The sequence below is a fragment of the Scyliorhinus torazame genome, chromosome 18 (assembly GCF_047496885.1).
Source record: "Scyliorhinus torazame isolate Kashiwa2021f chromosome 18, sScyTor2.1, whole genome shotgun sequence".
NCBI lineage: Eukaryota > Metazoa > Chordata > Chondrichthyes > Carcharhiniformes > Scyliorhinidae > Scyliorhinus > Scyliorhinus torazame.
Window position 1 is genome coordinate 134,782,239 of NC_092724.1, and position 16,976 is coordinate 134,799,214.

At 49.1% G+C, this 16,976-nt stretch overlaps 1 protein-coding gene across 1 annotated transcript in view; it reads right to left on the minus strand.

Annotated features, from left to right (window-relative positions):
- The window catches only part of kif19 (kinesin family member 19), a 285,358-nt gene that overhangs the window by 88,176 nt on the left and 180,206 nt on the right, over nucleotides 1–16,976 (minus strand). The window contains exon 6 of the mRNA XM_072483431.1: nucleotides 9,254–9,379. Coding sequence (XP_072339532.1) covers nucleotides 9,254–9,379 — 126 coding nt within the window. The remainder of the gene's footprint in view (nucleotides 1–9,253; nucleotides 9,380–16,976) is intronic.

A 16,976-nucleotide genomic window follows, 5' to 3' on the forward strand; every position in this document is an offset into this window, starting at 1 on the left:
GCTGGCTTATAATGCAGAACAATGCCAGCAGCGCCGGTTCAATTCCCGTACCAGCCTCCCCGAACAGGCGCCGCAATGTGGTGACTAGGGGCTTTTCACAGTAATTTATTGAAGCCTACTTGTGACAATAAGCGATTATTATTATATTATTATTATTTTAACCCCCATGATGCTTGAACTTGGGGAAGGCCCATTGTTGTTCAGTTAAGTGCCTGAGTGGCACTTAATTAAGCAGGCCATCCCTAAGAGAGATGACACAGGTCTTCCGATGTCCCTCCAGTCACCTGGCGAGACATCCAATGCCTCTATTAAATCCAGCACATGGCTTAATTGAATGATCGAGCAGGCTTGAGAAGTAAAATGGCCTCCTCCTCTTCTATGAAGTGTTTTGGGTCAAGAGCCTATGTTTAAGGTACTACATAAATGCAAGAGAATGATGATGATATGTGCTTAACTGTGACCTCCAACTTCCAATGTTAATTGCATATGAGAGGATCTGTACATGAAATAAATCAGCTGTTGTATAAGTTTCAGGTTTTATGTTGTCAAAGCTAAGGTTGAGATTCATGCGTAGTAGATGAGTAAATATAGGAGTATGGTTTTGCTTTATTGGTAATCACTTCACAGCAATATAGTTCACTGAGAGTTAACTGGGCAGCTCCTCTCAGATCAACATAATGTGGTATCACTCTTTTGATACAATACAGTATTTCATATTACTCATCATGTGGTCTCCTCGACACCCAGCAGACCAAACACAGATTGGTAGATTGCTTTGCTGAACACCTCCATTCAGTCTGCAAGTGTGACCTTGACTTTGTGGACGTTTGCCATTTTAATTTTCAGTCCCACTCTGCCTTCACTGTCCTTGGTCTTCTACACTGTTCCAATGAAACTTGACAATCAACAATGCTACAACCTTTCCATAGAATCCCTACAATGCAGAAGGAAGCCATTTGGCCCATTGAGCACTCTACCCTGGCCCACTCCCCCACCCTATCCCAGTAACCCCACCTAACATGCACATCTTTGGACTATGGGAGGAAACCAGAGCACCCAGAGGAAACCCACATAGACACGGGGAGAACGTGCAAACTCCACAGTCAGTCACAGAAAGATTTGTCTTATCTCTCGTTCATAGATAAGTCAGTCCGGTTGGATGAATTGAACAAAGTTTTTATTTCTTAAAAACACATGTTGGTACATTCACACAAAATTAACTGGAAAATGCTTTCTCCGTGTCTCTCGAAGTGTCTCCTGATTTTTGTGCCACTTTCAAACTCTCCACGTCACGTCTCGTCCCAACCAGGATACCGCCTCAATCTTGTTGAATGTACCCTCACACCAGATAATGTCAGAACTTGTAGTTCATTATTCGTAACACTTGATACAACCATGGACAGCATCCATAATTATAATCATAGTTATAACTTACTCATATTATTTCATAGCATTTCCAGAAATTCAGCAATTTTCAGGAATCTTTTCTAGCCAATATTCTAAAAGGACCCCCCCCTCCATAATTGCTGAATCCAACAGTCACCCACGGCCAGAATCGAACCTGTGTCCCTAGCACTGTGAGGCAGCAGTGCTAACCACCGTGCTGCCCTGATTCACCACTTTACAATTTTGCAGACTCAACACTGATTTCAACAATTTCAGATCATGCTCTCTGCTTCCATTTCTTTCTCCTCAAAGCATTAGTTAAACTTCAGAAAATGAGTTCCAATGCCTGTGCTGGTAAATCCGTTTGTTTACCCTTCTGTATTATACGGTTCACCTTCAAAATGCAAAATGATAGCAAGTATTTTCTTCTCAGGTAAGCACTATCATTACAAGCGTTTACATGACAAGAGATGCTTGAGTGGAAGTAATGAGCTGCTAGAATAACATGGGGTGTTTTCTATCTAATTGAAGTGATCTTGATATACATCTTCTTGATACAATAGAGTATCTTTCTGATTTTCCCCATCAGTTTCTCCAATCTAAGTAATAGACATATTCACAACGTGATATGAAATATTTGAAAGTTAGCAGCTGTCTTATGGATATAAAATAGTTGTGAGGGGAAAATAGAGGAAGGAAAGGATTATTAATTACTGTTAGATATTTCCAATTAGAGGAACACTGTCATGCAACATTCATTTAGTCCCAGCACTGATCTTCACCAAATAATCTGTTTCAGACCTCATTAATACCTTTAATCTGCAGCACAGAAAATACCTACTGCACCACGGATCATTGTGATATGCATATACTGGGCTATATTTTTAGAAAAAATTTCAATTATCATATTTTAGTACCAAATGCAATTGATGATCCAAAAGCAAGCGCATTAACAATTAGTGAGCATTTGTTTGTGAAACTAGAAAAATGGCAGACATGACAGCATGACCCTTTAAATGGGTGCTCATTGATTTAGCTACTGACGTCTCAATGATCTAATCTGAAGCAGTTTTGAATGGCAATTGTTGCTCTGTCATAGCAGCCATAGCATTTGCTTTCCAACAAATGATTTTCATTTAATGCCTGTTAGATACAGGATACAGGATTGTCAGCTGTGATGTATAATATAGTACTCTGTAATCGAGCCTAACCACAGAAGCAAAAGTTGTCAACAATAATTGAATAATTACAGCATAGAGGGAAGCCATTCGACCCTTCACATTCCTGCTGGCTCTCTGCAGCAGCAATTCAGCTAGCCCCTGTCCCCCACTCTTTCCCTGTGGCTCTGAAATTTTATTTTCTCTTCAGATAATTATCCAATTTGCTTTTGAAAGCCAAGATTGAATCTTCCTCTACCATACTGTCAAACAGTGCATTCCAGATCTGAACCATTCGCACATTCCAGATCCGAACATGTCACCTGGCCTAATATCTCTATGTGGCTTGGTGTGAAATTATGGGTTGGATTCTTCCCCCCCCCCCCCCCCCCCCCACCGCAGGAAAACCACAGGCGGGACGCAGACCATGTAAAGGTCCATTGACATCGGGCGGGAATATCCGGTTGCCGGGCATGCAGGCAGTACCGGAGAATCATGCCCAATGTCTGATATTGTTCTTCTGAAGTGACTTGGGATATTTTACTACATCACAGGAGTTATATCAATAGAATTTGTTGTTGTTTTATTATTAAAGTTGGGACGATGGGATCCAACTTACCTTCTCGTGGAGAGGGAACCAGGAACTCAAAGTTCCAGCAGGCCTTGGGAACTTTACACATGTGCAGGCCGAGAACAGGTGGCACATGCACAATTCGGCAGCTAAAGAGCTGAGCCATTTTGACAGTGGTGCACCTGTCTAAAAAGATAAAAGAAATTGTGCAAAAATCCCAACCACATAACCTGGTGCGGAATGCCATAGTCATGAAGAGTCCCAGGCAGGAGACATGGAGAGGTCCCAGTTCATGTGAAAGAAGAGTAGTGAGAGAGATTCCAAACAGAAAAGGGGCTATGGTGGGCAGACTTTGTATGTTGAGGGCTCAGGAGAAGCCCTGGCAATTGAAGGTGACAGCAGAAGGTTGGTGACTCTGGGCCACCCTTTGAAGTTGTGCTTGTGAGTTGGTGCTGGAATGCAGACTGTGGCTTTATTCACTGAGCAAGAGTCATGAAAATCAAAATTTATCTACTTTAAACAAAAGGTTATTGGTCCCTAAATGGATCTTAGCAAAGACTTCCAACAGCATTGCATCCACTCAGACGACTAAATATGTCAAACATTCCACTTCCATGTGACACAGGACTTTAAGTAGTGGTCACATTAAAGCATCACAGATCAGAATCATACTATATTCTATTGACGAGGCATTTATTGCATTATAAAACATTTCTAAACAAATTATACACTGTCGTAAATTGTATATTAAAGCAGAAACAGTGAAGAACAGCACAACTAACAATCTGTACTCTAAACAATAAATTGACCCAACCAGTAATCCATCTGAGTCACTGAAGAACAGAAAATCATTACTGAGGTGAGCCAAGTCGCTACCGACCAAGCCTCATGGATACAACGAGAAATCTACCATTAATTATACAATTCTTGATACTTTTTCATAATCAAAAAATATTTAGAGTATTCCAACAGCTTACTTTATGCCATATTTAATCAAAGCAAAACTGAATCATTTACATTCACCGTGTATATATAACACGGAGGATTGCGTGCCATCCATTTAGTTCACACACCAGAAGGAAGAATACCTGATGAGCATTGCATTTACAAATGAGTTATTGCATTCCTGCTAGACAATAAACCAAGTGCAGTATCACATAGTCCATCCCCACTGTAAAATTCTATTCGTGCCATAAACTTCAATGCAAACTGTTCGGGTTTGAAGCGCTTTTGGAATGCGGTGCACAATAGATATGCCAAATGATAACTCACTGCAGTAAATTATCAGATCGAATGCAGTAAAAATGTCACCAAACACTGAATAAAATTAATTTACACAGTGTCATTAATGTCAGGGCAAAACAATCAACACTAACCAGCTGGAGGGGAGACATTTTTGATTACTAGCTGATCTCCGAAGGCACAGCTGTGTTATTTAGCTGTTTCAAAGGCCTGCCCCTGAAGGCCACTGAGCTAGTCCCTGCAACAAAAAGCGAAAATGCTGAAAACACTCAGCAGGTCAGGCAGCATCTGTGGAAGGGGGAAACAGAGTTAATGGTTTAGTTCTGATGAAAAGTCACCAGGGCGGGATTTTCCAGGCCCGCTTGCTGCGTGAATCCTCGCGGGGATTGTCACGGGCGGGACGGAAAATTTGACGAACCAGCAAAAGTTCCGTTGAATTTGGGTGGAAAATACCGTCCATGAACTCTGTTTTGCTCTCCACAGCTGCTGCCTGACCTGCTGAGTATTTCCAGCAGTTTTTGTTCTTCTTTCAGATTTCCAGAATCCCAAATATTCTGGTTTTAGTGGGGGAGGTGGTGGCGTAGAGGTAATGGCATGGGACCCGTAATCCAGAGGCCCAGGAAGATGCTCTGAGGACACAGGTTAAAATCCCACCAAGGCAACTGGTGGAATTCTAATTCAATTAATTAATCTGGAATTAAAAAGCTAGGGCAGGATTCTCCAGCCGATTGCTGGCGGCAGGATTCTCTGTTCCTGTCGGCAGTGCACCTGGTTTCCCCATGGCTTGGGGTGCCCTCAACAGGAAATCCCATTGACAAGCGGCAGGAGTCGAGGATCCCACCACCATCGAATGGCGCGCCAAATTCTCCATCCTTGCTGGTAGCGGGGCCGACTCATGACGGAGAATCCCGGCCCTAGTCTCAGTGACAGTGACCATGAAACCATTGTGGATTGTGATAAACAACCATCTGGCTCACGAATGCCCTTTAGGGAAGGAAATCTGCCATCTTTACCCGGTCTGGCCTACGTGGTCCACAGCAACTGCCCCCTGCCCCCTGCAATGGCCTAGTAAGCCACTCAGTTGTATCAAACTGCCACGTTGGCAATAGCCTTCTCACCAGCACTCAGTATGAGTTCTTCCCGGGCTACTCAGCTCCTGACCTCATTATAACCTTTGTTTAAACAAGGACAAAAGAGCTGAACTCAAGAAGTGAGCTGAGAGTAATTGCCCTTGACATTAAGGCAGCATTTGACCGAGTATGGCATCAAGATGCCCTAGCAAAACTGGAGTCAATGAGAGTCAGGGGGAAAACTCTCCACTGGTTTGAGTCACTGGTTTGGAGAGGAATGGTGGCACAGTGGTTAGCACTGCTGCCTCACAGCACCAGAGACCCGGGTTCAATTCCAGCCTTGGGTAACTGTCTGTGTGGAGTCTGCACTTTCTCCCTGTGTCTGCGTGGCTTTTCTCCGGATCCTCCAGTTTCCTCCCCCAGTCCAAAGACATGCAGGTGGATTGGCCATGATAAAATTGCCCGTGTTAGGGATGTGCAGGTTAGGTGGGGTTTCAGGGATAGAGTGGGGTAATGGGCCTAGATAGGGTGCTCTTTTAGAGGGTCAGTGCAGACCCGATGGGCCGAATGGCCTCCTTCTGCAGTGTAGAGATTCTATGATCTATGATCATCTATGATACCTGGCACAAAGGAAGATGGCTGTGTGATTGGAGGTCAATCATCACTGTCCCAGGACATCACAGCAGGAGTTCCTCAGGGTAGTGACCTAGGCCCAACCATCTTCAGATGCTTCATCAATGGCAGTCCCTCCATCATAAGGTCAAAAGTCGGTATTATATGTTCACTGATGATGGCACAATGCTCAGCACCATTTGTGACTCCTCAGGCACTGAAGCTGATCGTACCCACTTCAGCAAGACCTGAACAATAGTCAGGCTTGGTCTGATAAATGAAAAGTAACATGCACAACACACCATCTCCAACAAGAGAAAATACAAACATATTCCTTTGGCGTTCAATGACATCACCATCACTGAACCCCCCTATCACATCATGATGGTTACCATTGACCAGAAACTGAGCTGGACCCCACACATTAATACTATGGCTGGAAGAGCAGGTAAGAGGCTGGGAATTCTGCAGAGTTTAACTCAGTTCCTGACTCTCCAAAGCCTGTCCCCCATTTACACGGCACAAGTGAGGAGTGTGATGGAATACTCTCTACTTGAGTAGATGAGGGTAGCTCCAACAACACTCAAGAAGCGCGACACCACCCAGGACGAAACAGCCCACTTGACTCACTCTCCAACCATCACCTTAAACATTTGCACCCTCCGTCTTCAGCACACAGTCACAGCAGTGCCTACCAGTTACAAGGTGCACTGCAGCAACTCCATCGACAGCACCTTCTGTGTTCTACTACACAGAAGACCAAGGGCAGCAAACATATGGGAACATGACAACCTGCAAGTTCCCCGTCAAGTCACACACTTGGAAATATAATGCCGTTCCATCATTGTTGCTGGTTCAAAATCCTGAAACTCCCTTCCCACCAGGACTGTGGGTGCACCTGTGATTAATAGATTCTAAACTGAGTGGTGAAGTTAAAACCAAGACACAGAGCTGTTCTTTATTGAGAGAGTTTATTGACTTTGTTCCATCTCATAGCTCTCCTCACATACCCAGTATCCTAGCGGTCTCCTACCTGTACTCCTTTGAATGGAACAAAAATGATCAATAAATTAAACAAAAATAACCAAGTGTGACAGCCCCAGGCCGGGCACTGTAACTAAAACAAATCAAAGGAAACTTAACTAACTAAACCAAAACATAATTCCCGGGGGTGATGATGCACCTCAGTCCCCGTGGCGCCCATGTCTCCTGTTTAAAAATGCTTAACGTACTTAATTAAACAATTCCCTTGACCTGTTTATCCTAACAATATAATTAACATTCCATTTACACCACATGGACTGCAGCAGTTTTAAGAGGGCCTTTCACCACTACCTTCGCAAAGGCAATTGGGGATGGGCAATTAATTTGGCCTCGCCATTGATGCCCACATCACATGAAAGCATTAGAAACACCCTCATGTCTAACTAGGTCCTGAGCTCAGCACGGTAGCATAGTGGTTAGCACTGTGGCTTCACAGCGCCAGGGTCCCAGGTTTGATTCCCTGCTGGGTCACTGTCTGTGCGGAGTCTGCACGTTCTCCCCGTGTCTGCATGGGTTTCCTCCGGGTGCTCTGGTTTCCTCCCACAGTCCAAAGATGTGCAGGTTAGGTGGATTGGTCATGCTAAATTGCCCTTAGTGTCCAAAAAGGTTAGGAGGGGTTATTGGGGTAGGGTGGAAGTGAGGTGTAATGACCTCCAATTGGCATTATTGGTTGGCCAATTGGCATTATTGGTTGGCCAATTGGAGTATGAGCTCCCTCAATGATAGCTCATTGAGGGGGCCCATATAAGCACCTGTGTAGGCTTTATGAGGCAGTCTTAAGTTGACTGGAATGCTAGCAGCACTGTTTGGAGCCGCTCTTGTATATAGTTATTGCAAATAAATACTGGTGTAGTGACGGAACCCCTGCCTCCTGTGGATTATTATATGACGGCTTAAGTGGGTCGGTGCAGACCTGATGGGCCGAATGGCATCCTTCTGCACTGTATGTTCTATGTCTATGTCTCAGCTGGAGTTTTGTTGTTGTTTGTTAACTGTCAGGTGTTTGCAAGTTTCCGGCTCAAGGTCAGAAAAATCCTTCTCGACTTTCCCCAGTTTGTAAATTTGATACTTCAAAGTGTGACGACAAGAGTAAAACTCTTTAAAACCTTCCGATGATTCGCCCTCCATCTCTAACCATAACCCTTTACTGCCCTCCAGTATGTTTCTGCTCTGATATTTTCAGCTGTTCCCTGCCTCACAAACGCACTGATTGTATAAACCGTGTGCTCATTTTGGCCGGAATTGCGCCACACTGCCCCGACGCCTGGACGTGATTCTCCACAGCACGGAGAATTGGCGCCGATGTGGTCGGTGCGGCGCCGGTCGTGGACCGCTCCATACGGCCCCTCCGCCGATTCTCGGCGGCCGAGCGACCGGACCAAAAAACCCGAGTCCCGCCACCGCCGTTCTAATCTGCTCTCAGCCGGCGGGGCTTCAGTGTGGAAGGGTCCAGGGACGGCCTGGCCTGTGGGGGTGGGGGAGGGATCGACCCCGGGGGGGGGCGGGCCTCCGTTGTGGCCTGGCCAGCGATCGGGGCCCACCGATCAGCAGGCTGGCTTCTCGGACTGGCGGCCTCCTTTCTTCCACACCGGCCCCTGTAGCCCTGCGCCATGTTGCGTTGGGGCCGGCGCGGAGAAGGGAGCCACTGCGCATGCGCACGTTGGCGCCGGTGTCACTGCGCATGCGCGGACTCTGCGGCACCCAGTTGATGCCGGGACCAGCAGCTGGTGTGCGTGGGCTGCTCCAGTGCCATGCTGGACCCCTGTAGGGGACAGAATTGCTGATCCTGAGGCCGTGTTGACGCCGTCGAGAAACGCGACGGTGTTTCCGACGGCGTCAACACTTAGCCTGAGGATCAGAGAATCCCGCCCTCTGTTCCTGCCAACGGTGCACCTTGCGTGTGTGGTGGCATCAATGGGAAATCCCATTGACAAGCGGCACGAGTAGCAAATCCCATCACCATCGCCGAGAAACACAAGGCTGAGGGATTAGAGAATCTTGCTCTTTATCGCTACTTTGAGGATTCATTTTTTTCCAGTTTCTTTTGGATGAATGAAACATTAATTTAAGTGGCAGTGCCAAAATAGTGAAAAATTTACAATTGTTTTCCATTCCTACCAGATATTGTGCAAGGAATGTGTTTTTGTTAATAGCAAAAGCCTTTGTATTACCTCTTTGGCATTAATAGTTGACACTTCAGTAATTCCTGCAATTTGGATCCCACCCTTGGAATCCTCTCGGAGATCTAGGAAGCCAGATGACGGATTAAGTAGATCTCGTATCATCTCATTATAAATCTGTGGAGGAAAAGAAAGTAGTAAGAATAAGAGAAAATCACAAACGTTCAGAATTTCTTCGCACTTGGCTTTAAGGGAAAACGAGAGGAGGTTTTGTGGTGTCAAAATTAGCAGAACTTGGCTCCCTTCCTGCATTCTCCACCATCTGCTCGTCCGCTGCATCAGATCCCAGAAAGTAATCCTGCGCCCGTTCTGATGCCAGCAAGTACGCAAAGGAAATGAAAGAATAATGCACAACATCCTCAGCTAGTAAATGTTACACCATGCAATTGGAAATTGCCTAAACCGCTCCATATGCTAAATGCAAAAAGGGTGTTTGTCACATCCGAAACTTGCGTAAAGATTTGTGTGACAGAAGCACCCGACAGACGAAGCTTCATTCATTTGGGTGTACAGGTTTAGGTTTAGTTTTCATTTGGGCAGGCAAAGTTGATTTCGCACATAGAGCAGCTGGGAGCATTTCCTCTGATTGCAGTCAAGTTGAAAGAGTTTGTAGAAATGTAAGTGCACAGCTGATGGCATAATGAATGATTGCATGATGCCATGTTACTTGTTAAAGGGCATAACTTTGAGCGCCTGTGCTTTTGCACAATATATAACAGAGGAGAACAAGGCAACAGTGGCAGTCCGGCTGATGAGCTCCTATAAGCATTGTACCAGGCTGAAAATGCATGTTTTCCTCCTGGATGATGACCTGCCTCACAATGGAATTAGGTGTTTTGCTCCAGACAGTGGCCTGTGGAGATCTCGAGGAACATTTTATTTAAAAAAAAAACTGTTTAGCTAAATTGTGATTGCCTTTATTTCAGTAAAACTTTTGACATTAAAACTTTGCCTCTAGGAATAGATGGTCAGGTCTAGTTAGAGAGACATATCGCTTTCTTTGAATTATTTTTAAGTTGAGGAAAGCAGCAACTGTGGCATAAACTTCAGCAAGCATAACACTAACACGAACAAGCGGTCAGTACATTTTAAGACACAGAAAAAAAATAAACACTTTTCTTCACTAATTTATGTATTGCACCTATGAACATAGGAATTAGGAGCAGGAGGAGCCCCCTCGAGCCTACTTCACCATTCAATAAGATAATGGCTAATCTGACTATAACCTCAAATCCATATTCCTGCCTACCCCCGATAACCTTTCACCTCCTTGCTTAGCAAGAATCCATCTCACTCCGCCTTTCAAATATTCACAGACTCTGGGATTCTCAATCAGCTGGCACCAAAATCAGGAAACGCGATCGGGCGGAGAATTGGGTTTGACGGCGAAAACGCGTGAGGCGCAGTTTTCAAGCTACATCGCAATTCTCTGGTGCCTCAACAGTGTCAATGCATTCCACACCGTATATACAGTAAACGGCCTTGGCATATCAATAGCCGCCCTGACCTGGTATTCTCCGGGCCCTCCGCGATTCTCCGCCTCTACTGGGGGAATTCCCGGCGGTGAGGTTCACTTGTGCTTTTAAAAATTGTGAAACAGGCACTGTGGCTGGTGAGGGAGAGGGAGGTGGCACAGAAAGTGTCCAACATCGCCATGGTTTACTGACAGTTGTGTTGCCGGGGGGCTGCTGCCAGGGCCAGGGGGAGGCACGGGGGGTGGCCAGGAAGGTGGGCAGTGGGGTTGGGGTGGATGGGCACGGGATACCATTGCTGCAGACAGAAAGGCAGCCATGCGGCAGGGCATGCTGCTGACTGCCCACTGTGAACTTAGTGCCACGGGTCGTATGGGTGACCCCCCCCCCAGGCCATTCCACCGGGATGGGCGTGCTCCAGAGCAACCAGTGCCAACTTGTGGGCTGGGATGTATGTGATGGGTGTGGAGTGCTAACATGCGGCTGCAGCTTGTGGCCTCTCGAGTGTCAATCCCGACCCTGGCGAATCCGACACCGTTTTCTATTGGAATCGATCGTGTTCCATGTTGCGCCAGTGGTAGCCCCTCAACGGCTGCTGAATTGGTCCAGGTGCAGCACCAGTTTTGCTATCGTAGAACTCTACGACTACTGCCCCGGCATCAACACTTAGTGTCAGGAAAGGAGAATTCCACCCTCGCTTCCACTGCCTTTTGATGGAGAGAGTTCCAATCATTCATATCTCACAAAAGGAATATATTCTCCTCATCTGTCTTAAGTGGGTGACCCTGATTTCTAAACAGTGACACTTAATTCTAGGTTCTTCTACAAGAAGAAACATCCTTTCCATACCCACCATGTCAAGACCCCTCAGAATCTTATATGTCTCAATCAAATTACCCCTTACTCTTCCAAACCTCAATCGATACAAACCTAGCCTGCCCAACCTTTCCTTATAAGCCCATCCTCCCATTCCAGGTATTAGTTTAGTAAATCTTCTCTGACCTTCTTCCAATGCATTTATATCCTTGCTTAAGTAAGGAGACCAATACTGTACATATACTCCCAGGTGTGGGGCGGGATTCTCCGGCAGCACCCGCCCGGCGACCAGAGAATTCCGCCGAGGTCAATGGATTTTTCCGTTGTCCGCGTTTCGCCGGTGGCAATCTTGCGGCAGACGGCGTGGAAGAATCCAGCTCGTGGTTTCACAAATGCACCTTTCTTGTTTATACTACGATGAATATGTTGGTTGGAAGATTTGCATCAACTTATCCAAATCAGAAAGAGGACACCAATTTTTACCACAATATGCCACATCACCTACCCAGCTGCCCCTTCTCCAAAAAACGTTCTTTCCTTCCCTAACCCCCTCCACCTGAAACTCCCATCCACCCCCCAAACACCCCCCGCACTCCCCAACCCCCTAACCTCCCCAGCAGCAGGACAGGAACAAATGAAATTGACCTGACAGACTGGCTTCAAAAGATTGGAACATCGCCTTAAAGTTCCAATTTTTTAAATGCCAGTCTGCCAGGTCCTGTTGCTCAGAGTGGATGACGAGAGCGCAGTTTAAAACACCGATTTCAGGCCCTCTTAGCCCCCAGCTCCAGTGTTGGAAACCGTCTGCACCTCCCCTCTTCTGGGTCCTGTTTGAAAATGCTGGGACAGTGCTCCACTGCGTTTTGGCAGCACTACATCCCTGCCCATAAATGCCAGATATCTATCCCGGTGAGTCTCTATGGAAAGTAATGAACTTATAAAATTATGTGGCACCATCAATAACACACGAGGCGAGACGTAGAGAACTCAATCGAGTCTTTATTGAGCAGACTTGTTCCCCAGCAGCTCAGTTACAGAATGCGGCTGCTGGGAGAACCTGGGTTCTTATACCCCGCCTTTCTGGGTGGAGCCCAGTAGGCGGCAGATCCAATCAGGACCCAGTATATGTCCACCAATAGCCCCTCGGCATCATGGTGTACCGTATTACCCCTAATACATATCACCACATTCACCCCTTGTTAAAAAAGAACCCGGCGGGGTGGTGGGTGGTATGGTGGTAGGGATTTACAGGGTCGGTATTGTGCCTGAACCATTAACTATGTACAACAATGCCGCTTTTACTGGGCCACTGAATTATTTACATCTTAAACCGATTTGATGAGCCGAGATGGTGCTCTGGTCGCCCTTTCCGATCGTCTCAGCCCGGGTGGTGGTGGTGGTGCTGGCTCGGGTCCGGTCGACTCTGGGAGCATCGCGCTGTCCGTCCCTGTTTCCTTACTCCTGGGCGGGCCTGGGAGGAGAGCCGATCCCCCGGAAAGGGGGTGGCTGTGGGGTGCACCGGCGGGAGTGAGGGGGTGGTGATTGGTGTTGGGGGGGGGGTGTGGGGAGCTCCAGCGGGCGCCAGGTACCGCAGGGAGACCATGTCCTGTCAGCCGTCGGGGTGCGCCACGTAGGCGTACTGCGGGTTTGCGTGGAGGAGATGTACCTTTTCCACCAGCGGGTCTGATTTGTGCGCCCGCACACGTTTCCGGAGCAGGATGGGTCCCGGGGCTGCCAGCCAGGTCGGAAGTGACGGTCCAGAGGAGGACTTCCGAGGGAAGACAAGGAGGCGCTCGTGAGGTGTTTGGTTAGTGGTGGTGCACAGCAGGGACCGGATAGAGTGACGGGCATCCGGGAGGACTTCCTGCCAGCGGGAAGTTGGGAGACTCCTAGACCGTAGGGCCAGTACGACGGTCTTCCAGACCATTCCGTTCTCCCTCTCTACCTGCCTGTTCCCCCGGGGGTTGTAGCTAGTCGTCCTACTCGAGGCTATGCCCTTGCTGAGCAGGAATTGACGCAGTTCGTCACTCATGAAGGAGGACCCCCTATCGCTATGGATGTAGGCGGGGAAACCGAACAGGGTAAAGATGGTGCAGAGGGCTTTAATGACCGTGGCCGCGGTCATGTCGGGGCAGGGGATGGCGAAGGGGAAACGGGAGTATTCGTCAACGACGTTAAGAAAGTACGAGTTGTGATCGGTGGAGGGGAAATCCGAACTGAGACGTTCAAAGGGACGGGAAGTCTTTATCAGGTGCGCTCTATCTGGCTGAAAAAATGCGGTTTGCATTCTGCGCAGATTTGGCAGTTCCTGGTGACTGTTCGGACCTCCTCGTCGGAGTACGGGAGGTTGCGGGCCTTTATGAAGTGGTAGAAATGAGTGACCCCGGGGTTGCAGAGGTCCTCGTGGAGGGCTTGGAGATGGTCCACTTGTGCGTTGGCACATGTGCCGCGAGATAGGGCATCGGACGGCTCGTTCAGCTTTCCGGGACGGTACAAGATCTCATAATTGTAGGTGGAGAGTTCGATCCTCCAGCGCAGGATCTTGTCGTTTTTTATCTTGCCCCGCTGTGCATTATCGAACATGAAGGCTACCGACCGTTGGTCAGTGAGGGGAGTGAATCTCCTACCGACCAGGTAATGCCTCCAATGTTGCACAGCTTCCACTATGGCTTGGGCCTCCTTTTCTACTGAGGAGTGGCGAATTTCTGAAGCGTGGAGGGTCCGGGAGAAAAAGGCCACTGGTCTGCCCGCTTGGTTGAGGGTGGCCGCCAGAGCTACGTCGGATGCGTCGCTCTCGACTTGGAAGGGGAGGGACTCGTCGATGGCGCGCATTGTGGCCTTTGCGATATCCGCTTTGATGCGGCTGAAGGCCTGGCGGGCCTCTGTCGACAGGGGAAAAGTAGTGGACTGGATTAGTGGACGGGCCTTGTCTGCGTATTGGGGAACCCACTGGGCGTAATAAGAAAAGAAGCCCAGGCAGCGTTTCAGGGCTTTGACACAGTGGGGAAGAGGGAACTCCATGAGGGGGCGCATGCGTTCAGGGTCGGGGCCTATCACTCCATTACGCACTACGTAGCCCAAGATGGCTAGACGGTCGGTGCTAAACACGCATTTTTCCTCATTGTAGGTGAGGTTGAGGGCGTTAGCGGTCAGGAGGAATTTGCGGAGGTTGGCGTCGTGGTCCTGCTGGTCGTGGCCGCAGATGGTGACGTTGTCAAGGTATGGGAACGTGGCCCGTAAACCGTGCTGGTCAACCATTCGGTCCATCTCCCGTTGGAAGACCGAGACTCCGTTCGTGCCGCCGAATGGAACCCTTAGAAAGTGGTATAGCCGCCCGTCTGCTTCGAAGGCCGTGTACTTGCGGTCACCGGGGCGAATGGGGAGCTGGTGGTAGGCGGACTTAAGGTCCACGGTGGAGAAGACCTTGTACTGTGCAATCCGATTGACCAAGTCGGATATGCGGGGAAGTGGGTACGCATCTAGCTGCGTGTACCTGTTGATGGTCTGACTAGTCTACGACCATCCTCTGCTTCTCCCCCGTCTTCACAACTACCACCTGGGCTCTCCAGGAACTATTGCTGGCCTGCATTATGCCTTCCTTCAGCAGCCGCTGGACTTCGGACCGGATAAACATCTGGTCCTGGGTACTGTACCGTCTGCTCCTAGTGGTGACGGGCTTGCAATCCGGGGTGAGGTTCGCAAACAAGGAAGGCGGTTCAACCTTGAGGATCGCGAGGCCGCAGATAGTCAGTGGGGGTATAGGGCCGCCAAAATTGAATGTTAAGCTCTGGAGGTTGCATTGGAAATCCAATCCCAGGAGGGTGGGAGCGCAGAGGTGGGGGAGGACATACAGCCGGTAATTTTTGAACTCTCTACCCTGCACTGTTGGGTTTGCAATGCAGAACCCTTTGATTTCAACGGAGTGGGACCCCGCCGCCAGGAAATCTTTCTGGGTGCTTGGACGAATGACAAGGGAACAGCACCTTACCGTGTCCGGATGAATAAAACTCTCCGTGCTCCCAGAGTCGATCAAACACGGTGTCTCATGCCCGTTCACCAGCACCTTCGTCGTCGCTGTCTGGAGCGTCCGGGGCTGCGACTGGTCCAGGGTCACCGATGCCAAACATGGTTGCTGCATCTGGTCATTGTCTTCAGGCAGCGTGGAGCCAGCCAAGATGGCGGCGTCCATGGATCGCACGCGGTCGGGGGTGGACAAAATGGCCGCTCCCATCGGTCGCACGCGGCCGGGGGTGGACAAAATGGCCGCTCCCATGGATCGCACGCGGCCCGCGTGTAACAAGAAATCGGCGCCCATCCCCCCCTCATGGCGTCCGGGGTCCAAAATGGCAGCGCCCGTTGGCCGCACATGGGTCGTTGGGGGGGTGAGTCTGTGGTCCCGTTTCTTCCCCGGAGATAGCGGCGACCCCCCGGGACTGCTACACTGCTGCGTAGTGCCCCTTTTTGCTGCAGCTTTTACAGGTGGCCGAGTGGGCCGGGCAGCGCAGGCGGGGGTGTTTCGGCTGCCCACAAAAATAGCAGCGGAGCACCCCCGGGTGGTCTGGGGTTCTGGACGCGCAAGCTTGCACGGGGGTGGGGGGTGCCGGGGTGTCGATCGCGACGGGGGTCCACGGAGCCCAAGGGGCTGTAGTGCGGTTGGGGCCATAGGCGTGGGCATTTTGGCGGCCACGTCGAGAGTCTTTTTCTAAAAGTCTCTGGCGAATTTGAGATGATGCCAAACCTGCTACAATAGCGTCTCTGATCAGGAGCTCCGTGTGCTCATTCGCCGTTACTGCTGGGCAGTTGCAGTTTCTTCCCAGGATCAGTAGAGCATTGTAGAATTCGTCTAGCGATTCCCCGGGGATTTGTCGTCTCGTCGCGAGCTGGTGGCGTGCATAGACCTGGTTGACGGGTCGAATGTAGGTCTCTCTCAGCAAGGTGATCGCCGCTTGGAAATCTTCCGCGTCCTCGATGAGCGAGTAGATTTCGGGACTCACGCTGGAATGTAGAAACTGCAACTTCTGGTCTTCAGTTGGTCGGCCGGGGGCCGTTCGGAGGTATCCCTCAAAGCACGCCAGCCAGTGCTTAAACGCAGATGTTGAGTTAGCTGCTTGGGGGCCGATTCGCAGGCACTCCGGGGCGATCCGGAGCTCCATATTCCTTTTTAAGTCTGCTCAATAAATTGTGGCACCATCGATAACACACGAGGCGTAGAGAACTCAATCGAGGCTTTATTGAGCAGACTTGTTCCCCAGCAGCTCAGTTACAGAATGCGGCTGCTGGGAGAACCTGGGTTCTTATACCCCGCCTTTCTGGGTGGAGCCCAGTAGGCGGCAGATCCAATCAGGACCCAGTATCTGTCCACCAATAGCCCCTCGGCATCATGGTGTACCTTATTACCCCTAATACATACCACCACAAATTACCCC